Raw genomic sequence first — 26,096 nt, 5'->3', positions numbered from 1 at the left:
ATAATCTGCAGGGGTTCCAGGACACGAGACCACCCAGTCCCCTCTGGGCGTTCTACCTAACATAAATGAAATAGTCCTCTTTGTAGTTAGGGTTCTCACGGAGTCACTTGATGCTGATGGTCATGCAGTCTTCAGGCTTTTAATCCATCCATCATTGTTGGAATATCATGGTACTTTGAGTAGATGGTGGTGGCGCAAGCCGCCTTTCCGGAAAAGGAAACAGAAGAGAGAGTAGGGGTTAGTACGGATTTTAGAGCCACCATGAATAGTTATTATAATGAATTGGATATACAGAGTATCAGGATTAAATTACAGTGAAGTTATGAGAAGGCCATGTTACAGTAATGTGTTTTAAGCAGTTTTTTTAAACTGCTCCACTGTATCAGCCTGGCGAATTCCTACTGGCAGGCTATTCCAGCTTTTAGGTGCATAACAGCAGAAGGCCGCCCGCCTCACCACTTCTTTTAAGTTTTGCTCTTGGAATTCTAAGCAGACCCTCATTTGAAGATCTAAGGTTACGATTTGGAATATAAGACATCAGACATTCCGATATATAAGATGGGGCGAGATTATTTAAGGCTTTATAAACCATAAGCAGAATTTTAAAGTCAATCCTGAATGACACAGGTAACCAGTGTAGTGATATGAAAACTGGAGAGATGTGTTTGGATTTTCTTTTCCTGGTTAGGATTCTAGCAGCTGCATTCTGCACTCGTTGCAAACGAGTTATGTTTTTTTTGGGTGGTCCTGAGAGGAGTGCGTTACAGTAATCTAGTCGACTGAAAACAAATGCGTGAACTAATTTCTCAGCATCTTTCAATGATATAAGAGGTCTAACTTTTTCTGTGTCTTAAGTGAACAAATGCTGTCCTGGTGATCTGATTAATATGCGATTTAAAATTTAGATTACAGTCAACAGTTACCCCTAAGCTTTTTACCTCCGTCTTGACTTTTAATCCTAATGTATCCAGTTTATTTCTATGAGCCTCATTGTATCCATTATTGCCAATCACTAAGATGTCAGTTTTCTCTTTATTTAACTTGAGAAAGTTACTATTCATCCAAGAAAGTTACTATTCATCCAAACTAAGAAAAAAAACAATCCAATATTTAAAAACTAAATTTTGACCTTAAATAAAATATTTTTTTAGTTTTTCTTGTTATCCTTTTGTTGAACAGTCCGTATTAAAATTGATTAAAGCATCAGAATTAAAAACTTTTAAAAACAGCTAAATATTTCTATTAAGGCCAAAATTTGAAATCCGTTTTTTTGGACACCATTCTATACTTTCATTTGTATTGTGGAATTGCAACAGCAAATTTAGAACGCATGAAGGGTGCAGAACAAATGCGCACTCTCCGCTCTCTCTGGCCACAATAAATGTAACGTTCTTTCTTAGCCAAATAAGCGCCTTAACTGTGTGTGTGTAAAGAATGCTGATGGGATATGAAACATAACCAGCAGTCAATGTGCCAACTGAATAGTGAATAAGCGACTCTTTGGGGTTCCTATATTTGTAAACCTGACACTGAAGGAGTCTCCAGCCATGAACCTCACCGCGCGTCACTGATGCCTACTGCAGAGTCGAGCCATTTAAGGGGGGACGTGTTCATGAGAAGTATATACTGACCTTTGTTATGCTTTACTATGTTTCATTTCTCAGGCCAGCCATTTAATCCTCATTTTACGATTAACAATGCTGTCTCCAACATCGTCTGCTCGATCATTCTCGGTCGCCGATTTGAGTACAGCGACAGCCAATACCGAGACCTGCAACATCTGATGAACAGGGGCATTTATTTGGAAGGAAGCTGGTGGACTTGGGTAAGAGAACTTTTTGCATCTGAAGAATTTCATGATTGCTCCATGATTCATAGGTAGTGATGTGCAAAATGACGCCCTCAAAATTGTATTCCCAGCAAAACTCTGTGTTTCACTTCACAAAAGAAATTTGCAAAATGTGTGTCATTTGTGCTATTCATTTCAGCTGAAAGGCATTTAATTCCTCTCTGGAAGCAAGAGCAGCGTTTGGGGGTGGCAAGTGGGGCGAACTCCCCAGGCCCTGTGCTTCAAGGGGGGCCTGCTTTTGAGGTCCATGTGTCCCATTTGAGCAGAATTGTCAAGTTATATTCTCCAGTTATATTTTGATAAAGTCTGCGTGTTATCTTGCAAAAATTTACCTGAATACTATAATGAGAAGATCCGGTGTATGTTAACATTATCTTTATTAAATTCACACGCAAGTTTATACAGTCCACACATACTGGTAATAGCGTTTGACGTAACCGGCCCCACGGGGGGATTGGTCAGCAGTAAGGCCCCGCACACGCCTAAGACCGCCTCTGTCTGGAAGCGTTTTAATGCATTAATTCTACATTTGTCTGCTTATCATTTCATTTTTAAATACAGTTAGGTCCATAAATATTTGTACAGAGACAACTTTTTTCTCATTTTGGTTCTGTACATTACCACAATGAATTTTAAATGAAACAACTCAGATGCAGTTGAAGTGCAGACTTTCAGCTTTAATTCAGTGGGGTGAACAAAACGATTGCATAAAAATGGGAGGCAACTAAAGCATTTTTATAACACAATCCCTTCATTTCAGGGGCTCAAAAGTAATTGGACAAATGAAATAACTGAAAATCAAATGTTCATTCCTAATACTTGGTTGAAAACCCTTTGCTGGCAATGACAGCCTGAAGTCTTGAACTCCTGGACATCACCAGATGTTGGGTTTCCTCCTTTTTAATGCTCTGCCAGGCCTTCACTGCAGCGGCTATCAGTTGCTGATTGTTTGTGGGCCTTTCTGTCTGAAGTTTAGTCTTCAACAAGTGAAATGCCTGCTCAGTTGGGTTAAGATCAGGTGACTGACTTGGCCATTCAAGAATTTTCCACTTCTTTGCTTTAATAAAGTCCTGGGTTGCTTTGGCTGTATGTTTTGGGTCATTGTCCATCTGTATCATGAATCAATTTGACTGCTGTATTTAGCTGGATTTGAGCAGACAGTATGTCTCTGAACACCTCAGAATTCATTCGGCTGCTTCTGTCCTGTGTCACATCATCAATACACACTAGTGTCCCAGTGCCACTGGCAGCCATGCACGCCCAAGCCATCACACTGCCTCCTTCCACCGTGTTTTACAGATGATGTGGTATGCTTTGGACAATGAGCTGTTCCACGCCTTTTTCTTGCCATCATTCTGGTAGAAGTTGATCTTGGTTTTATCTGTCCAAAGAATGTTTTTCCAGAACTATGCTGGCTTTTTTAGATGTTCTTTAGCAAAGTCCAATCTTGCCTTTCAATTCTTGAGGCTTATGAGTGGCTTGCTCCTTGCAGTGCACCCTCTGGATTTACTTTCATGCAGTCTTCTCTTTATGGTAGACTTGGATATCGATACGCCCGCCTACCCCCTGGAGAGTGTTGTTCACTTGGTTGGCTGTTGTGAAGGGGTTTCTCTTCACCATGGAAATGATTCTGTGATCATCCACGACTGATGTCTTCCATGGACATCCAGGTCTTTTTGCGTTGCCTGAGTTCATCAGTTCTTGCTTTCTTTCTCAGGATGGACCAAACTGTACATTTTGCCACTCGTAATATTGGAGCAATTTCTCGGATGGGTTTTTTCTGTTTTCGCAGCTTAAGGATGGCTTCTGTCACCTGCATGGAGAGCTCCTTTGACCGCATGTTGTCTGTTCACAGCAAAATCTTCCACATGCAAGCACCACACCTCAAATCAACTCCAGGCCTTTTATCTGCTTAATTGATAAGGACATAACGACGGACTTGCCCACACCTGCCCATGAAATAGCCTTTGAGTCAATTGTCCAATTACTTTTGAGCCCCTGAAATGAAGGGATTGTGTTCAAAAAATGCTTTAGTTGCCTCCCATTTTTATGCAATCGTTTTGTTCACCCCACTGAATTAAAGCTGAAAGTCTGCACTTCAACTGCATCGGAGTTGTTTCATTTCAAATTCATTGTGGTAATGTACAGAATCAAAATGAGAAAAAAGTTGTCTCTGTCTAAATATTTATGGACCCAACTGTAAATACTGTTGGCATTTTAGTGTGCCTTTAAGCCCCCAACATTCTTCAGTGAGTTTAGCATTTTGATGCGTGGAACAAATTTTCAATTGTTCTGCTCCTACTCTGTTCAGTGCTTGTATGGACTGGGTGTTGGGCAAGGTCATGGGGTCCAGCGGCTATGGGGCATCTGTTGGTGAAGAAAGATTCATGGATCTTGACTTTGCTGACGATGCTGTGATCTTCGCAGAGTCGATGGAGGCTCTTATCGGAAACGCTCGAGAGACTGAATGAGGAGTCTGAGTGTCTGGGCTTAAGAGTGCCCTGGATAAAAAGCAACATCCAGGCCTTTAATGACCTCTTGGGCACGGCCATCAGCAGTGTGTCTGTCTGAGGAGTGTGTCGACCTCAATGAGTGGTTGACTTACCTCAGCAGTGACATTCATGTGATTCTGGTGACTCTTCATATGAAGTCAGTAGACAGATTAGGAGAGCATGGGGGGGTCATGAGGTCGCTGGAAAAGGGTGTGTGGTGCTCCCGATATCTATGCAAAAGGACGAAGGTCCAAGTCTTTACAATTCTGGTGCTTCCTGTCTTGCTATATAATTCCGAGACATGGACGCTATCCAGTGATCTGAGATGAAGACTGGACTCCTTCATGTGTGTCTCTCTGGAAAATCCTTGGGTACCGTTGGTTTGAGTTTGTGTTGCTCATGGAGTCCCGAATGAGGCACATGACCTGCATTGTGAGGGAGTGTCAGTTATGGTACTACGGCCATGTGGTGTGGTTCCCCGAGGGTGATCCGACTCATAAGATCCTCATTGTTGGGGACCCGAGTGGCTGGACCAGGCCAAGGGGTCGCCCACATAACACCTGGCTGCAGCAGATAGAGGGTCATTTCCGGAGGGTGGGACTGGACCGCGTGTCTGCCTAGGAGGGGTTGCAAACCGGGATCCCGAGTTGTTTCGTTATGTAGTGCGTACGGCAACGCACTGTACCAGTGCATGCTCCTCAACTTGACTTGACTTGACTTGAACAAAGTTTAGTGTCAGTTCCGATGAAAGTGAATGTGAATTGAGACTTGTCAATTTCGCTCATTGCTCTTTGTAGATCATCATTCTGCTTTTCAGTTATCGTTCACTTTTATTGTATAACTAGCAAAGTGAAAGACCCGTTTATTAAAATCAGTCCGTCTGTAAACACGCTTGTTTAATGTCTTTTAAAATGACCCCATAAGAAATAACATCTCCTCTTTTTTTCCTTTTAGTGTTACAATGCATTTCCTGGGCTCATGAAGTACTTACCAGGGGGTCACAACGAGCTTTTCTCAAGCTATGGGAAAATTCAGGATTTTCTGAGAGAAGACATTAGAAACCATAAGAAGGACTTGGACCCGACGTCCCCGCGTGATTACATTGACACCTACCTCGTGGAAATTGAGAAGGTCAGTTTTCTGTCACTTGTATCTCAGCCACGTTCAGAAATTAGTGACATGTACATCTTACAATACTCTCATTGCACAAAGATCATGCAAAAGGAGCAAGCTGTGGAATGGCAGCAATACAGCAGATATGGTGGTCACCATTTAACACGAGGCTTAGCTGTCAGTGCTGTGTCTGCCCAGCATGGTGTTGGACGTGAATGGGAAACGGTGAGATAAATGAACAGAAAGAAATGAATAAGAGGGGCAAACGGGGGATACGGGCAAAGAAAAAGTTTATGATGTAGATTCGGAATGAGCATCAGATTTATTGGCCAAGTCTGCTCTCCTACAAAGCATCCTGACTCTGTTTTTGTTGAATCCCCAAGAGTTACGTGACAGACGTGCACACAACTGATGAGCACACACCTCAGAAAAATACAAGAGAAAGACATGCATGAAAAGTGCAAGGCCGTACGAGAAATACCAAAATAAATACTCAGTCAAGCTTTAATTATATGTAAAAAAATATTGCAAGATATGGAAAAGGGGGCTGGGGGGGGGAACTAAACATGACAGCCGAATTAACCATTTCTAAGCTGGATGGCCTACGGAAAGAAGCTGCTCTCATATTGTATCTCATTTGTATTATATCTCATTTTGGCCTGGCAGATGGGAGAAGTTCAAAGTGGTTGTGGCCTGGATGTGAGACGTCTGTCTCCATTTGTCCGTTCTGTCGAGTCCAGTACCGGGGGGTCCCAACGAGCTTTTCTCAAGCTATGGAAAAGTTTAAGATTTTCTGAGAGAAGAAATCAGAAACCATAAGAAGGACTGGACCCGACATCCCCTCGTGATTTTATTGACACCCACCTCAGGGAAATGGAAAAGGTCCATTTTCTGTCACTTGTACCTCAAGCAAATTCAGTAATTGGTGAAATGTACCTCTTGCAGTGTCCTCACTGCACCAAGATCACAAAAAAACGAGCAGGATGGAGAATGGTAACAACAGAGCAAATATGTTGGTCATCATTTAACACGAGGCTTACTTGGCCAGTGTGGTGTTGTGCATGAATGAGAAACAAAGAGAAAAACGAACAGAAAGAAATAAATAAGAGGGGCAAATGGCGCATCCAGGCAAAAGAGAAATTTTATGATATAAAATCTGGATAAGAATCATATTTATTGGCAAGTCTGCTTGTATACAAGGAATCCGATTCCTATAATATGAGCGACATGCACTTGAGATAAATACAAGACAGAACGTAAAGACATGCATACAAAGTGCAAAGCCGTGCAAGAAATACCGAAATAAATACGGAGTCAAGCATTACTTAAAAGATATTTTAGTTGGGGGGGGGGGGGTCCATTGGAGTCAGGGGGAACCATTTATGAAATTTTGAGAGAAAGTTGTTTGTTTTATCAGAAAGTTTTGAAAGCTACTAGATCAAAAATGTTTTCTGAAGTTATTGGCTCTAACTCTCAAAACCTCCACGTGCATTTTAACACATTGAGTTCTGTTCTTAATGTTCACGAACCTGTCCTTCTGGAAGCTTCTAGGGAAACTTGCCATAAATTTCTTTACTTTTTTTTGAAGAAGGTTGTCAGCACTAGGGCCCTCATTTCATCACCTTCTCATGATCCATCCATTTTAATACCCTGTTTGGCTGTGTTTGACCACTCTCCCCTTTCTGAAGCAGCTGGATTCCAGTATGAAGCCATCTGTCTCCCCCCTTTGATGTTGTCCCTCCTCGACTTCTTAAGGAGGTCTTTTCTACCTTGGGTCCTTCTATTCTTACAATTATTAATAGTAGTTTAACCTCTAGTGTGGTGCCTAAAAATTTTAAACATAGTCTGGACCACTCTGTTATATCTAACTTTAGGCCTATTTCCAAGCTACCTTTTTTGTCCAAACTCTTGGAAAAAGTCGTCTATACCCAACTGAAGTCCTTTCTGAACGAACATGCAATTCTGGAAGTGTTCCAGTCCTGGATTTAAAACTCACCACAGCACTGAGAACAGTGGACTCTGGTGACTGTGTACTACTTATGCTTCTGGATTTAACAGTTGGCTTTGACACGATAGACCATGAGATCCTCATCTCCAGGCTAGACCAGTGGGTAGGCATCACAGGTTCAGTGATTTAAGTTTTTGTGTCAGCATTGATGATTTTACTTTCACCTCTGTTGTCCTCCCCTGCGGGGTACCACAGAGCTAAATCCTGAGACCTCTTCTGTACTCCTTGTACCTGCTGCGCTATTTTTCGGAAACACAGTATTTCCTTTCATCTTTATGCATACGACTGTTAGGTTTATTTCCCTCTGAAGTTTCCTGGTCCATGCTCTGTCCAGCCCCTGCTTGATTGCCTTATTGACAAAAGGAGTTGGATAGCATTACATTTTCTAAATTTTAATGAGAACAAGAGAGAAGTCATGCTATTTTAGACCCAATGGCACCAGCGGGACCACCTGCATTGACCTTTCCACTGTGGCTCAATATGAGAAATCCATGATCACAAATGTAGGTGTGAAAATGGATTCCACTTTAAAACCTGATAGCAATGTGAACACAGTGGTAAAATCCTGCTTTTTCCAGTTAAGGTGGCCTTCAAAAATCAAGCCTGTTTTGTCTAAACGAAACCTTGAAATAGTGATACATGCTTTTATAACATCTCGTCTAGATTACTGCAGTGTGCTTCTTTTTGGAATTAGCCAGGCCTCCATTGCTCGCCTAAAGCTGGTACAAAATGCTGCTGCTCGATTTTTAACTGGCACAAGAAAGCATGAGCACATTACCCCGATTTTGGCTTCCCTTCACTGGCTTCCAGTTCGTTTTCGAATCCATTTTAAGATCCTTGTATTTGTTTTCAAATCCTTTAATGGTTGTGCCCCATTTAATTTGTCGGAACTGCTGCACCCTTATGTACCATTTCGCTCTCTCAGGTCAGCAGGCCAGATGCTTTTACATGTTCCCAAGACACGATGCAAACTCCGAGGTGATCGGATTTAATAAATCCAGTTTGATCTTGTGACATTACTGAAGGCAGCACTTTCTCCATCCTTCTAGCTAGGACTTTGGAGAGTATTTTAACATCATTATTCAGAAGTGAAACTGGTCTGTATGATGCACATTGTAATACGTCCTTATTTTGTTTAGGAAAGACGGTGATTAATGCTTGACGAAAAGTTTAAGATTGAATGTTATTGTCTCTAGCTTCTGTGAATGTTGCTAATAGGAGGAGTGCTAGGTGAGTGGAGAATTTCTTATAAAATTCGGCAAGGTAGCCATCGGGGCCTGCTGCTTTCCCACTCTCAAGTGACTTTATTGCATCTTTATTATTTATCTTTATCTTTATTGGCATAATTCTGATAGTGCCAATGGTTTATCCAATTACTCTGCACTAAGAGTATCTATTTGTGGTATCTCTAATGCATCCAGAAATGCATTAGATTGTGTCTTGTCTTCTTTAAACTCAGTAGAATATAAGGATTTATAGTAGTCTCTAAATGTGTGCATTATATATTTATGGTCAATGATTATGTCTCCGTTTGTGTTGGTGATTGCTGGGAGTGCATTGTGAACTTCTTGCTTGTGGATTTGTTGAGCTAAAAGCTTATTAGCTTTCTCTCCGTGTTCATAGTAATGATGTTTTGATTTAAACATGAGTTGTTCAGTTTCTTTAGTTGTCAAGAGGTAGAGTTCTGAATGCAGAGCCTGCCTTACATCTCCCACCTCTTCTTCTCCTTCTTCTTCTTCTGCCAACAGTAGCCCAATTTCCACCAGCACCCTGTTGGCTAACAGTACTGGTGGCGGTCGTTGTTAACCCGGGGCTCAACCGATCCAGTATGGAAATTTGTATTGTTCTCCGCATATGATTTGGCATAATTTTACACCAGATGCCCTTCCTGACATAAACCTCCCCATTTATCCGGGCTTGGGACTGGCATGAAGAAACACACTGGCTTGTGCATTCCCTGTGGCTTGGTTAGGTACTAAAGTTACATGTAAAAAGAAAAAAAAAAAAAAATTAAAATTAAATAATAACAATGCCTAAGTCTCTATATACTGTATATAAAATCCAACATCTGTCTGTCTGTGTGCTTTTCACAAGAGAACTACTTAATGGATTTAGATCTGATTTTTTTGTATAATTTGCTTGAACATTCCGGTTGATTTTGTGACTTCTCTCATCACGCTAAGAATCACAGTTCGCTTGCGGTACCGATTTATTTGTACAAATCCGACAGAGAGGCAGTGGGCCGAGGGAGTGGGGGCCCTCCTTACTCATGTGCCAGCCTCGGGGCGTTCCTTACCTCTGCTAAGCTAGTGAACAAGAGAACTACTTAACAGATTTAGATCGGGTTGTTTTTCTGTAATTTGCTTGAACAATCGGGGTTGATTTTCCGATTTCTCTTATAGCGTTATGTATCATAGTTTGCTTGCGACACTGATTTATTTGCGCAAATCCAAGCGACATGCAGCAGGCTCGGGGGAAGGGGGCAGGGCTCTCCTCACTCACGTGCAAGATTTGGGGCGTACCTTACCTTCGTTTAGTTAGCGAACAAGAGAACTACTTAACAGATTTAAATCAGGTTTTTTTTCTATAATTTGTTTGAACGTTCCGGTTGATTTTGTGACTTCTCTCATCAAGCAGAATTACAGTTCGCTTGCAGTAGTGATATGTTCGTGCTAATCTGAGACAGGAGCTGTGGGCCGAGGGGAGGGGAAGTGTGACATCAGGAGTAGGGAGCCGGGCAAGGCCCTCCTCACTGTCCTCTTTCACTACTACACGGGTGGACCTGCGGGTGACAGCTAGTAGTGTATAAAATAAATAATGCACAATAACATATGATAAATGTATAATTAAGAGAAATACAGAACTGTCTTTTTTAAGTCTCTAAATGACTGTCCAGTGATAAGGTCAGTTGTCCACAATGAACCAAACCACACTGTGATAGATGAGCTCAGAGCAGACTCGAGGGTTGCTTTGTAGAGTAGAATCAGCAGCTCCGATGGTCTATTGAACTCCCCTCAGGTTGTAGCGGTCCGGTGCTGCTAAGATTCATACCGTCGATGAGACTGTGATTTATTTATTTTTTTGGTGGAGATTCCAGGGACGCACCCAGCCTTGGCCCGACCCGCACGCACTCACAAGCAGAGACACAAAACCAATGAATGAATAAATAATCTATTAAATGAAAACCCAGTACACAACAACAACAATCAGACAAACCTCCCCTTTCCCCTACAGTGATACAGTTGTAACATAACAATGAAACAGAACAATAAACACTCATGACAATGTCCTTATACGGTCCAATACAGCAAAAGTGGATGAAATGGTTTGGTGTGAAGATGACAATCCTGAGAACAGCTTCCGTAGGAAATGAGTGAAACAGTCCTACTGGTAGTCCTGAGCGGCGAGGGGTGAGATTTCCAGGAGCGCTCCTTTTGAAGACGCACGACAATTAATCCACCACTATAACATGATAGGCAGGTACGAGACAGTCCATTCATCCTAACGGGAAATGGTCCAGGGCACAATTGACTTTTTAGACGACATGTTGGACAAGATACACACAAACACCGATCTCTCGTTGCTCCGTCAGGCACCCCCTTTTCAACTTTCCTACTGGCCTCTTTCATCCCCAGCAGCCCCAACTTCTGTTTTAGTCATCCTATGTGGGTATTCCCCCTTGGGCTGTTGAGAAATGGAGTTCTTCCCACAGTAGCACTGCTACAAGGTGTTGCAGGAAGTCCATTCACTGCTGTGGCTTTTTTTTAGTGATGGAATCTACATCTGCCTTTGTAATAAGCATAAGTTTAAAATGTCACTGTACTAACTGCAAATATATCTTAGAAATCTGACTTTTTCTACTCACATGCACAGTTGACACAGAGCCAGATTTAGCACAGGGGCTCACCATATAAGAACTGTTAGATAAGCATTATAATATAAGACAAGACAGATAGAAACAATTGGGCAGTCATACTGAGGGCTGTTGTAGTTTTGTCTGTCAAAGTCAGCATGAAACTGTATCCTCTTTTGCCTTGTTTGGAATGGCATGATTCCCCTAAGTGGGGTGCACTTGAAGAAAGAGTATAAAGCTTTGGAACATTGCCCGGCACACCCTTGAAGCCGACGGATGGATGGGAGATAATGTCATCCGATCCTGAAAATCCTTCCACTGCAACAGCGAATATGGCAGACTCTACACATTGGGCCCCCACTCTCAGACTGGGTTCTTGCCATTGGCTTCCTTCATCTGTTATGCAGCATAAGCTGTCATGAAACAAAGCTAAGTTATTTCTCCTATGTGATTTCTTACCGCCGTATCACTTTTATATTATATCTATATAGTGTTGGTTTATATAACTCGCCGCAATTACAAAAGAACTCATTCTAAGGGAGCTAACACCCCCTGCAGGATACAGCTTTCCACGTTAAGTGCTGGGTTCTAACACATCTCAGAAAGGCGAATGTTTTTACAGCCCTCAGCTTATTGTTGACTATGGAGACGGGAGGTGATATTGTATTGTGAAGCTGCACATCGCGGCTGTCAAAGTGCAGGCAGAAGAAGTACAATATTCTCATACTAAAGAAACATGAAAGGAGCTGTCATTTGCATTCAGGCATGTGGAATATTCTTTCCGATGTTACACTATTTGAGTAAAAAGAAATAGATTAGGGGAAAGGGAAAGCAATTTATTCAGGAACTAAAAAAAGCAGAAATCAGAAATAAATACATATAGATAGATAGATAGATAGATAGATAGATAGATAGATAGATAGATAGATAGATAGATAGATAGATAGATAGATAGATAGATAGATAGATAGATAGATAGATAGATATGAAAGGCACTATGTAATGCATTGGGGCGCCCCCTGGCGGTGAATACGGGCCCCTATAGGGTTGAGCTTCTAAGCTCTGTTCCCGTGGTCTGGCGGAGGCGTAAGCCCTCCTCCGGTCCTCCTGGGCATCCTGACTGGATACCACCCCCAGCCACTCATTACAATAGATAGATAGATAGATAGATAGATAGATAGATAGATAGATAGATAGATAGATAGATAGATAGATAGATAGATAGATAGATAGATAGATAGATAGATAGATAGATAGATAGATAGATAGATAGATAGATAGATAGATAGATAGATATGAAAAGCAGAAATCATCAGATTAGATTAGATTAACAATAATAATCCCATGGGAAATTTAGACAGATACATCAGAAACATACCAAGGATACACAATCATAGGACAAATAAATCAATCAATAATGTATATTGCACAGAAATTACAAAATGGATTTAAAGAGTATCAGCAGTTAGTAAGGGGCATCAAGAGGCAGCATTGAATTGCCTGATAGCAGCAGGCTGAAAAGACCCCCAAGGTGCTCTTTAGCACACTGAAATATGCACCAAAAGAGTGCCTCCTGGAGGGTCTTTATTTTGGCTACCATCCTCTTCTCCACAACAGCATGAAGTGTCTCTAGGGTTAGCCCTGTGATGGAGCAGACTCTCCTGATATGTTTGTTCATGCATTGGGCTTCTTTTGAGTTCAGGTGACTGCAGTGCAGAACAACACAGTGGTTACTACGGACTGGTAGAACATTTCCAGCAACTTGCTGCAAACATTCAAAGACGTGAGTCTCTTTAGGAAGTCCAGTCTGCTCTGACCCACGTGCAGTGTCACGGTGTTGTCAGACCAGTCCAGTTTGCTGGGTGACAAGTAATAATAGCAGGTCAACTGATGTCAGCACAAATGAAGAACATAAAATTTTTATTTTAGTGCATGAACGTACCGTATGCCCGTAGTTAAACATGACATAAACATTATATTAGAGGTGCAAGTTCTGACCCAAAGGGAAGCAATGACAGCAGAAGATCTAGCAGCTAGCTAATAAAACAAGGACCATACTAAAAGTTAAAAAGAATGGGCAGATAAACTACCCTGCCATGGAGTGGCGTCCCATCCCAGTCCTGTCCTGTACCTGCCTTGTGCCCGATGTTTTTTGGTGAAGCTCTGTCTACTTCTGCCGTGTAATGGTAAAAAAAAAGAAAAAGTGAGTTCAGGAAATGAGTCGTTGTCCCTTTAAATAAACCAGATATGTAGCTCCAAGTACAAAATCAGCCATGCTAGAAACACTACCCCCAAACTGAAACCTATTTGGCAATAACTGAGGCAAGATAGATATCTTGGTGTTAATAAAAAATAAAATGGCACTGCACTGCCACTGCTTTATTATTCTTCTGGAGGAAACACTGATATAATAGCAAGCTTGTAGCTGGGAACAGGATGAATCAGGTTGTGGTCAGATTGGCCTAAAGGTGCCAGTAGATTCTCTAATTTTAGTCATTCTGGTGGGTGTTCAGACCAAAGTGTATCTATCTATCTATCTATCTATCTATCTATCTATCTATCTATCTATCTATCTATCTATCTATCTATCTATCTATCTATCTATCTATCTATCTATCTATCTATCTATCTATCTATCTATTGTCACACACGTGTGATTAGGAGGAAGCTGAGTGGACCGAGTAAAGGTAATTACCCACCAGGCCAGGGGGTGGCAGGGTGCACTAAGCCTACTTCTGTTATCTATGCAGGCCAAATATGGGAAATCCAATCTGATTCAACATCGACGACATCACCTCCAGTTCTGGCGCCAAGACTGATGTCACTTATGGTTCTGGTCCTAGATTACATCACTTCTGCTTTTGGCCTTTAAAACCGTCATCTTTTCAACCAGTCAAGCAGTTCAGCTTTGAAACTCAATCAGTGCACTTTCACTGAATATTTTAATACCCTTTTGCAGCCAGGGACAATATACCTTTATGAGTTCTTATTTTTTACATTTCTGTTATGTTCATTTTTACTTTACTTTTTATATATTAAGATGTGCAATTTGTTTTTATTTTTATTATCATGTTCATCTTACATTTATTTGCATTTTTTCACTTATGTATATTTTTAAATTTACACTCTGTTCCAATATTTTTCTATTTTCTAATTTTTCAAATGTTATATTTACTGTAGTCAGTCTTTTATTTTCTGCTTTTGTACTGAACAGGGTCACGGGGGTCTGCTGGAGCCTATGCACACTAGCATAGGGCACAAGACAGGGAACAAACTCTGGAGAGGGAGCCAGAGCATCGCAGGGCAAACACACACACACACACACACACACAAACACACACATATACACTATGGCCAGTTAAAGATCACCAGTTCATTTAACCTACATATCTATGGTCTGGGGGAGGATCTATCTATCTATCTATCTATCTATCTATCTATCTATCTATCTATCTATCTATCTATCTATCTATCTATCTATCTATCTATCTATCTATCTATCTATCTATCTATCTATCTATCTATCTATCTATCGTAATGAGTGGCTGCTGGTGGTATCCAGCCAGGATGCCCAGGAGGACCAGATGAGAGCTTACGCCTCCTCCAGACCATGGGAACAGAGCTTAGAAGCTCAACCCTATAGGGGCCCGTGGTCACCGCCAGGGGGCGCCCAAATGCCTGAGGAGCCCTGTCCCTCATCACTTCTGCCACACCCAGAAGTGCTGGGGGGAAAAAGACCAGGGACACCCAGAGTGCGTCCGGGTGCGCAGCCGGTGCTTCCGCCACACTGGGGAGTGCCAGCGGAAGCTAATCGGGACTGCATCTGGAGCACTTCTGGGTGTGTATAAAAGGGTCTGACTCCCTCCATTCGATGGCTGGAGTCGGGAGGAAGCAAGACGTAGCTCAGGAGGAGAGGAGTGGAGGCAGACCAGAGAAAGAGATGCATTGTGAGGTCTGGACTTTGGGGGAGTTTTGGGGTTGTGTGCTGTCACTTTGTAAATATGAATCATGTAAATAAACATGTGTTGGGTGAACCATCGGTGTCCGCCTGTCTGTATCCAGGCCAGTTTCCACACTATCTGTCTATTTAAAGAGCTTCTTTGAAAAGTCAAATTTCCCCCTGGGGACAAATAAAGTTCTGTCTAACTAATCTATTCAAACTTTTTCAATGAGAATTTCATGATCTGATGTTAGATTGCTGCACCATAAGACAGCATTGTTTTTGCTTGAAATGTATTTATGTGTAACGTGTATTACACTCGTGTTATTATGTAGAGTGAAGAACCCTCTATCATAAAGGACAATCTAAATTGAATACAGTGCCCTACAATGGTTCTCACCCCGAACATTGCTTTATTGACAGGCTGATATTCCTTCAGAAGAGAATTTTAGCAAATTTAGTTATTTAATCTGCAGTGGGCTGGAGCCCTGCCTCGGGTTAGTTTTTTGCCTTGTGCCCTGTGTTGGCTGGGATTGGCTCCAGCAGACCCCCATCAACAACAACAACAACAACATTTATTTATATAGCACATTTTCATACAAAAAGTAGCTCAAAGTGCTTTACATAATGAAGAAAAGAAAAATAAAAGACAAAATACAAAATTAAAATAAGATAACATTAGTTAACATAGAAAAGGAGTAAGGTCCGATGGCCAGGGTGGACAGAAAAAACAAAAAAAAAACTCCAGATGGCTGGAGAAAAAAAATAAAATCTGCAGGGGTTCCAGGCCACGAGACCACCCAGTCCCCTTTGGGCATTCTACCTAACATAAATGAAATAGTCCTCTTTGTAGTTAGGGTTCTCACGGAGTCACTTGATGCTGATGGTCATACAGACTTCTGGCTTTTAATCCATCCATCATTGTTGGAACATCATGGAGCTTTGGGTAGATGGTGGTGGCACAAGCCACCACCAAAAGGACACCGGAAAAGGAAACAGAAGAGAGAGTAGGGGTTAGTACAGATTTTGAATGAATAGTTATTATAATGAATTGGATATACAGAGTATCAGGATTAAATTACAGTGAAGTTATGAGAAGGCCATGTTACAGTAATGTGTTTTCAGCAGTTTTTTAAACTGCTCCACTGTATTAGCCTGGCGAATTCCTACTGGCAGGCTATTCCAGATTTTAGGTGCATAACAGCAGAAGGCCGCCCGCCTCACCACTTCTTTTACGTTTTGCTCTTGGAATTCTAAGGAGACACTCAGTTGAGGATCTGAGGTTACGATTTGGAATATAAGATGTCAGACATTCCGATATATAAGCCGGGGCGAGATTATTTAAGGCTTTATAAACCATAAGCAGAATTTTAAAGTCAATCCTGAATGACACAGGTAACCAGTGTAGTGACATAAAAACTGGAGAGATGTGTTCAGATTTTCTTTTCCTGGTTAGGATTCTAGCAGCTGCATTATGCACTAGTTGCAAACAATTTATGTCTTTTTTGGGTAGTCCTGAGAGGAGTGCGTTACAGTAATCTAGTCGACTGAAAACAAACACGTGAACTAATTTCTCAGCATCTTTCGATGATATAAGAGGTCTAACTTTTGCTATGTTTCTTAAGTGAAAAAATGGTTACCCCTAAGCTTTTTACCTCCGTTTTGACTTTTAATCCTAATGCATCCAGTTTATTTCTAATAGCCTCATTGTATCCATTATTGCCAATCACAAAGATTTCGGTTTTCTCTTTATTTAATTTGAGAAAGTTACTATTCATCCATTCTGAGATACAGGTTAGACATTGTGTTAGCGAATCAAGAGATTCAGGGTCATCAGGTGCTATTGATAAATACAGTTGTATGTCATCAGCATAGCTGTGGTAGCTCACGTTATGTCCCGAGATAATGTGACCTAATGGAAGCATATAGATTGAGAAAAGCAGCAGACCCAGCATAGAGCCTTGTGGAACACCATATGGGATATAATGTGTCTGAGTTATAATTACCACAACTATCAAAGAATTTTCTCCCTGCCAGGTAGGATTCAAACCAATTTAAGACGCTGCCAGAGAGGCCCACCCATTGACTAAGGCGATTCTTAAGAATATTATGATCAATGGTGTCAAATGCGGTACTCAGATCTAAGAGGATGAGAACAAATAAATGGCCTCTGTCTGCATTTACCCGCAAGTCATTTACAACTTTAACGAGTGCAGTTTCTGTGCTGTGATTTGTTCTAAAACCTGACTGAAATTTATCAAGAATAGCAGGTTTATTGAGGTGCTCATTTAACTGCATAATGACTGCCTTCTCTAGAATTTTACTTAAGAAAGGCAGGTTAGAGATGGGTCTATAATTTTCAAGAGCAGAGGGATCGAGATTATTTTTCTTAAGTAGGGGTTTAACTACAGCAGTCTTAAGACAGTCTGGGAAGACCCACGTATCTAATGACGAATTTACTATGTCAAGAACATTATCAATAAGCACGCCCGATACTTCTTTGAAAACATTTGTTGGTATTGGGTCAAGGGCACAGGTGGAGGGTTTCATTTGAGAAATTATTTTATGTAAATCAGGTAAATCTATCCTAGTGAAAGAATTTAATTTGTTTATTACTGAATACTGGGGTTTAGGAGGATCCTTAGTGTTGGGGAGATATACTATGTTATTTCTAATATCATTAATTTTTTGATTGAAAAATACAGCGATAGCCTCACAGATTTTACTGGAAGTACTTAGGAGGCATTCCTTTGAGTTACCTGGTTTAACAGATGATCAATCGTCGAAAATAAGACTCTGGGATTACTAGCATTGCTATTTATAATCTTAGAGAAATAGCAGCGCCTCTCAAGACGGACTGTGTTTTTGTATTCTGTTATTTTAACTTTTAATATTTCATAGTCAATAGTTAGTTTAGTCTTCCTCCATTTACGCTTAGCTCTACGGCATGTTCTCTTTAGATCAGACACTCTTTGGATCTTCCATGGTATAACAATGCTAGAAGATTTTTTAACTGTCTTTACAGGTGCAACTAAGTCAACAGCAGCTCTCACTTTAGTATTAAATCTTTCCACCTTACTATTTACATTCTCCTCGCTATTATAGTTGGCACTATAAACGGACTGACTGCTTAGAATGTTTGTAAGTTTTAAAGCTGCTGATGAGTCAAAGAAGCGTTTTTTTAACAATATGCTTCTCATGAGTGTTTTCTATCATTATTTCTATATTAAAAAGTAGAAGAAAATGGTCTGATAGACCATTGACCCTGTAGTTAGGATACAGCGGGTTGGATAATGGATGGATGGATGGATGGATGGATAGTTATTTAATTTACATAACCACAAGGAAGTACTGCATGCATAAATTGCAGTTCCACCAATACATTACATACTGTTTGCATGATTCTATTAAAAATGCCAGCACTGCTTCATGTGACACTAACAATTTCGTGTTTCCTTCAGCGCAAAAACGACACTGATGCCGGATTCACCGAAGAGGCTCTGTGCTCAAACACCTTAGACTTGTTTGTGGCTGGAAGCGAAACGACTGCCACGACACTCCGCTGGGCTCTGCTCTTCATGGCTCAAAACCCACAAATACAGGGTGAGTGTAACGTCAAATGTCCCATAATCCTTCACCTCCGAATGTCCTCTTTAGATTGGGAGTTTTGAATTTCCTCATTTTTAGGTGACGATTCTTGACTTATTTGCTTCTGGAGGTAAAGCAGAGTGAGTGATGCTTCAATGACAACAGCAACATTTATTTCTATCGCACATTTTCATACAAGGCTCAAAGTGCTAGACAAGATGCCAAAGAAGAACTTGCAAGAAAAGAAAAGCAGGTTAGAAACAGATACAAATGTGAATGAATAAATAAGATAGCAAAAATAGTAAATAAGAATAAACCGATATGCATTCACATAATAAAGATAATCAAGTAGCAGTGAAGCCATCCCGGACATAGACAGGCAGGGGACATGTTTTGCACCCGGCACACATTTATTTACAGTTTTGTGAACATACACCAGCATCAAGACACAAGGCTCAGGGCCCAACACAGTCCCTTCTCTGTCGCCAGTCCATCCACCTCCACTCCTCCTCAGGCTTTGTCCTCTTCCTCCCGAATCTGGCAAAAGAATGGTCAGACTGGCCCCTTTTAATAGGGCACCTGGAAAGACTCCAGGTGGCTAACTAGCTTCTTCTGGCCACACTTCTGGGTGTGGCGGAAGTGCGGCCAAATAATGCCGTGTAAACGTCCATGTGTCGTTCTCAAAAATACACTCACCCCCCGGTCCTTCCATGCTCTGCATGCATGATTTAATTGAATTTGTTGACTTTAGAGAACAAAGAAAATTCGCCGACAGTTTTTAATTGGTCGATACATTTTTTAGTTGTCGACATTTATTAATATCATGCTAACTTACATATTCTGCACTGCACTGAGAGCTGGCTTTAGGGAAAGGAAGCTTGCAGCAGAAGTGACAGGCAGTTTTGGCCCTTCAGGACCACCGCTACTCTTGTTACACGTTTTCTTCCATAGGCAAATGTATTTGATCATTACATTTTTCCACTTTTTCATACATTTGCCGACATCTAAACCAATGATAGCCGATATTCAATGCCATAAATTGAAACTTCCAACTGATCGTTTCATATGAATGTGTATATTTTCTCACATTCTTCACAAGTCTTTTCTTAATCTCTTCCATGTTTACTTCAGAATAGTGGAAGACAAATTAAAACACATTTTATAAAATGCCGTGATGGACACGGGGCACCAGTGAGCCCCAAACACGACCACACGAACTCAGTCCCGGGTTCAAATAAATGGATGTTTATTACAAAAATACCCCAGTATTAGCACAAAAGCACAAACTTTCTCTTCTTAATGCCTCTCCTTTCACCACCGCACTGCTCTTCTCCAGTCGAGCGTTGCCTCCTTTCCTCCCAGCTACAACTCACCTGGACAAGGGAGTGTGGACCCTTTCATTGAGGACCCAGGAGTTCTTTTGGTGCCAGAGCTGCTGCCCGTTGGAAGTACTTCTGGGTTACATGGAAGGCCCAAATAATAGGGAGTACATCTGCCTGAAGCGCCCTCTTGTGGCATCCACGGTGCACGGACTGCACTACTGGACTACAATTCCTAGCATTCCCTGCTGGTTCCCAAATGGGCGCCGATATCGAGGGCCGCTGCCATCTAGCAAATGGGAAGAATAAAGACCCCCCCAGAGACAGTCCCTCCCTGTCTTCTTCTTCTATCCCAGCCAGGGAAGGTGCAGAGGCGGCCTTAGGAGTGTGCAGTGGCCTAGGGCTGACCAACCCCACACAGGGCCAGTTATGTCAAACGCTGTTACTGGTATGTGTAAACTGTATAAACTTGCGCGCAAATTTAATAAAAATAATGTTAACATACACCGGATTGTCTCACTACAGTATTCAGCTCAATTTTTGCAAGATAACACGTGGACTTTATCGAAATATAACGATATAATCTATTAAAAAAGTGCAATTCATAATTCATGACAATACCACGACAGTGCGAAATGCGATGCGGTGTCATGTGGAAATTAGCAGGGCCTCATCTAGAAAAGGACCCAAATTGCAAGGATACTCTGAGTCTCGATATGCAGGATGTCATCGTCATAACTCACGTTGATGTCATGTCAGCCGGTTATCATGTTTTTGTGCATTAATAGTCGGACGTGTTTATGGCCTACAAATAAAATGTGAGTTTCAGGGTTTCGACAGGAAGTGTGAAATTAACAAAGAGGTACCCTCATGAAGTCTCTTTCCGGTTTCCAGTTTCAGAGACGAAAATTCACTTTTCTTGCCTTCAGATTGGAAAAGTTGTTGATGACATCTTCGTAGTCTAATCTGGATGCGATGTCTCTTTCTATAGATAGGATCGCCAGACCGCAAAGCCTGTCTGGAGACATGGTTGATCTATACTGGAGAATATACTGTAACTTGACAAATCCACTCGAATGGGACACACGGAACTAAAAAGTGGGATCCCCTTAAGTGCGGGGCCTGGGGCGGTCGCCCCACTTGCCACCCCCAAATGCCGCTCTTGGGAAGGTGTTACACATGTACCTTGGGGCTTCCTATCCAGGTAAGAAATCATCTCCTCTGTTGACATGGATGTCTGTCCATCCACTTGGCCCATGTAAGTCCCCTTTCTCTTTCTTGGTTGGGGCACCTGTCCATCCAGTTGTGGCCTCCCATCCGGGTAAGGAATCTTACCCTTTCCCGGTAGGGATGCCTGTCCATCCCATGTGGCACTCACAATGCGTAGCTACTGAACTGGCCAATCAGAGTCATTGGGTTCACGTTGACGCTACATGTAGTCACATCTTTGAGGAGGTGCGCGTCAGGCTACGCCGTAGGACCACACAGATGTCTAAATCCGTCTTGATTCATTAATGACTCCACGTAAAGGCAGGTTTCTTTAAGCAGACAAGAAAACAAAATTGTTTGAAAATGGAGCAGAACTATAACAATGGCTGTGTGGATGCGCACATCATCCAGGGCTTTTTTCTGCTTTGTGCCCAAAGCCGCCTGCATGTCCTCTCATTCAGAGGCATAGCTAGGGTTTTCAGCGCCCGGGAACAACTGAAGATTTCGTGCTCCCTCCTGTTTGCCAAAATGCAATGGGGAAGGGAAAGAAATTTTTTTTAAATATATTCAAAATAATAGTATTTTAAGAGAAAAATGTCATATTTTTTATTTTAAATAGTTTTACATTTTTAAATATTTTAATTTTTTAAAGCACTTTTATGCATATATTTTCAAGGTTTTGCTAAATGTATAAAGATAGATTGAAGTAAAATAATTAAGACAACAATGGTAGTTCGAAAATATAATTATTCTAAAATATTATTCTATTATCTAAATCCGTCATTAGTTTTTGTAAGAAAAAATTCATTTTCCACATTTAAAAATTATTTTAAAGAAAGTATATAGCAAATTATAAAGCAAAATAATTATATATTTATGAAAAACTGCATTACTTACAATTTATTCGTATGAAAATATGATGGGGAAACGTCTAGACTTTTGCAGCCATCTACTAGAATACTTCACCACAGCCCAATCAATTTTCTATCAAACACATAAACACAAATCACTTAGCACACAGAAATGGCGTTTGCAACAACTTAGACAATGATACGCTAATGCCTCATGTCAGTCAAGCGACCTCTTTAATAACGTCAAAGAATATTTCTGGGTGGGAGTCAAGCATGTTAGAGTAGTGGAGGGGATAAATTATTGTCTGTTGGGTATATTTTTATTTACTTTTTAGTGCATTTAAGAATGGAAAACATTTCATTGTAAAATTTTGTAACATCAGTTCGGCGCCCTGTGGTATAGCAGGTCCACAGCTCTCTCAGTAAAGGCCAGTTTTTAGATGAATAATCACCGCGCTTGCGGCGTAGCGAGGGGGCGCGGTAGTGTGGCTGAAGCGGTTCCCGGGTGGATTTGTGCTGCGGTCGTTTCTCACCTAAGTGCACAGGTGAGAGACGGTCCGCAGCGTAATTGTTCCCGGGAGCTGTGCCACGTCCATTATATGGAGAAGCCCGAGACGGTTAAGGGAGAAGAGAAAAAAACAAGAAAAAGAAAAGAGAAGGAAACGGAGAGTGTGGAGGAAGCAGGAAGCGAGTGAGCGAGAAAGCCGGTGCGGGAGAGCGAGTGAGTGAAGGCTACCGGCAGCTGAGCAGGCAGCCTGGGTGTTTGGCCGACACCCGCAGGAGTACTAGATGTGGTCGATACCGTTGAGATTACTTCGGAGAGCGGGAGTGACTGAAAGACAGGTGACTCTCCGTGGAAGGCAGCGGGAGTCGGGACTTGGGATGTGGTGTCCCCAGCATGAGAGCCTTGGTCGTTGGGGAATCCCAAGCCACTGTCAGGGGGAGCCGACCAGAGCCAAGGATCGGTAAGGCGACTGACAGTAGTAGAGTCAGGCACAGAGAAGGTCAGCTATGGAGAGAGCGTCTCGCCTGTTGCAGGGCCCGCATGGGAGAAGCAGGTGAGACACTAATGGAAAAGAAGCACCGGGCTTGTCATTGTTTTTAAAAGACTGCTTCCTGCATTGCGTTTTAACTTCGATTTTAAAGGCTTGTTTTTGTAATTATTTTAAACCTCCACATTTCTTTTATTGGATTATTTATTTATTGAACTTTGGACACTGCACTGTTGCACTTTGTTTTTCATTTTGTTGAATAAAGCACTTTGCACTTTTATACATCATCCCCTTGCTCCATTGTTATTGCCTCACTGTCTAGCTCATCTTGCTTATAACTATCGACAGTGTTCCCTAATAGAAGATGGGAGTATGGAGCAGAACCCGCATCATCACGCGCCCCCTGGATGCTGCGCCTGGGGACAGATGTCCCTCCTTGCCCCCCTCTAGCTACACCACTGCTCCCTTTCCAACTATTAAAAGATGGATGAATGTATAAATGATATCACACTCACCTTTTCTACTTGATTGGATGGGTACCACCTGGGCAGTCTACAGATGATCAGCCTGTGATATGATGCTCTCGATTCTCTTTCATACCAGAGAAGGTCCAAGCTGAGATCGACAGTGTATTGGGCCAAACTCGTCTGCCGTCGATGGAGGACAAAATCAACCTGCCGTACACCGAGGCAGTCGTCCATGAGGTCCAGAGGAAAGCCGACGTTGTTCCCGTCAACCTTATCAAGATGACCACGGAGGATATGACAGTTGGAGGCTACTTAATTCCAAAGGTGAACTAATAAAATAATTCAGTCAATGCTGTGTACACTCATACTTATGTTTCCTCAGCGTTCCTGGGCTTATTGGTCGCTGCTCTATAAATAATAATTCTTTACATTTATACGGTGCTTTTCTCACTACTCAAAGCGCTTTAAATAGTGAGTGGGGAGACACCAATGTGTAGCATCCATCTGGATGACGAGATGGCAGCCATTTTTGCATCAGTAGGCTTACAACACATGAGCTGTTAGGTGATAAAGTAATGAATGAGAGAGATAATCAATTAGAGATTGGGGATAATTAGGGGGCCAGAAGGAGTAGGTCATGGCGGGCAATTTAGCCAGGACAACAGGATACACCCTACTGTAGGGCTCTTTAATGACTACAGAGAGTCAGGACTTTGGTTTTATGTCTCATCCAAAGGTCAATGCCATTTTTACAAAACAGTGTCCCTGGCACTGCACTGAGGGCATAGGGATCCAAACCCTTAACCTGCCATTGCTCCGTCCCGGGTATGACGTTAATCTGCATCCAGCCCTGCAAGCAGGTCCTCCGACTTGCAGGGACAATTTGGGTGTTGGTGGCAGGATTGGCACTCCAGCCACTGTAAAAAAAAAAAAAAAACTCACACTGTGCCAGCTTGGTGTTGAGGTGTCACCTGTTGCACGGCCGCACTTGGGTCCCAATCTGGTGTGGTCGTCGCTGTAATCAGCTCATGCCCCCCATCCTGTAGCAAATTCATCAGGAACGGCTAACTAAAATATCTCTAGTGGGTATCTCAGTTCAGCTAACATATTGGTATTACGATAGATGTCACACGCCAGAATTTTAGCCTATTCTTTATAACAAAATGTTTAATCACTAATGTTCACTTGTTGTGTTACCAAATTACTAACATTTAACTCCCCAGTTTTTTTTTCATATTCTTTGGACCTTTAAGTCCAACTTGCATAAATTGTGGCCACAACCAATATTTCCCCTGCAGCTTGCTACGCTTATCTCTTGACAATTGGAAGACACTTAATTCCAAAGGTCAATCAGTCAGTCATTTCCCAACCTGCTATATCCTAACACAGGGTCACTGGGGTCTGCTGGCGCCAATCCCAGCCAACACAGGGCGCAAGGCATGAACAAACCCCGGGCAGAGCGCCAGCCCACCGCAGGACACACACACACACACACACACCAAGCACACACTAGGGACAATTTGGGACCGCCAATGCACCTAACCTGCATGTCTTTGGACTGTGGGAGGAAACCCACGCAGACACGGGGAGAACATGCAAACTCCATGCAGGGAGGACCCAGGAAGCGAACCTGGGTCTCCTTACTGCGAGGCAGCAGCGCCACTGTGCCGCCCTAATTCCAAAGGTGATCTAATTAAATAATAAAATCTAATAAAATAATAAAATGAATGCTGTATACACTCATACTTACATGAACTCATTGTTCCTGGGCTAATTGGCTGCTAAGCCTGCTGGGAAGCTGAAGAGTTGTTCCATTAACAGCCTGACAATGGACGTCTCTCTAGTTCTGATTTCTCCCACCTCTGTCAGTTGTTTCCCATTTGATGGATGTAGGAGAAGAACTTTTAAAACGGCACATCTAGTGTGTGGAGCTCAGCCATTCCTGTCCATTAATCGTTGAACTGTAGCAAAGTCTTCAGGAATGGCGTACTAAAAGATCAGCAACACTTTTCAGTGGCTCACATTTTCCTCTTGTTCTGTAATTTGCTTTGCGTGTTTCCGCTGCATACTTTTTAACCAAAATTTTCTCAATTCAAGCAAACTTTTAAACATCCATATACTGAGTTAAGGGTCTATCTTCCTTAGTCCGCACCCCCCAGCTTCCCGCCAACTTTATCAAAATCCCATTTTCTCTGGTGGGTATCTCAGTTCAGCTAACATATCGGTATTATGGTGGATGTCACACACCAGAATTTTTGCCAGGTCTCTACAGCAAAACGCTTATTCTGTAATGCTACCAAATTGCTAGCATTTCTTCATCTCCACTTTTTTTTTTCTTATCCTTTGGACCCTTAAGTCCAACTTGCATAAAATTTCCCTTACAGCTTGCTACACTTTTCGCTTGACATTTCTCAC

The 26,096-nt window shown here is 41.9% G+C and overlaps 1 protein-coding gene across 1 annotated transcript in view; it reads left to right on the top strand.

Moving 5' to 3' along the window:
• Positions 1–26,096, top strand: part of LOC114658753 (cytochrome P450 2J4-like) — a 63,896-nt gene that overhangs the window by 31,087 nt on the left and 6,713 nt on the right. Inside the window, exons 4-7 of the mRNA XM_028810798.2 lie at positions 1,665–1,825; positions 5,296–5,472; positions 18,717–18,858; positions 23,818–24,005. Coding sequence (XP_028666631.1) covers positions 1,665–1,825; positions 5,296–5,472; positions 18,717–18,858; positions 23,818–24,005 — 668 coding nt within the window. The remainder of the gene's footprint in view (positions 1–1,664; positions 1,826–5,295; positions 5,473–18,716; positions 18,859–23,817; positions 24,006–26,096) is intronic.

Source organism: Erpetoichthys calabaricus, chromosome 10 (genome assembly GCF_900747795.2).
Source record: "Erpetoichthys calabaricus chromosome 10, fErpCal1.3, whole genome shotgun sequence".
In the NCBI taxonomy this organism is placed as follows: Eukaryota; Metazoa; Chordata; class Cladistia; order Polypteriformes; family Polypteridae; genus Erpetoichthys; species Erpetoichthys calabaricus.
Note: the sequence above shows the minus strand (reverse complement) of the source record. Positions and strands in the feature narration are given on the sequence as shown.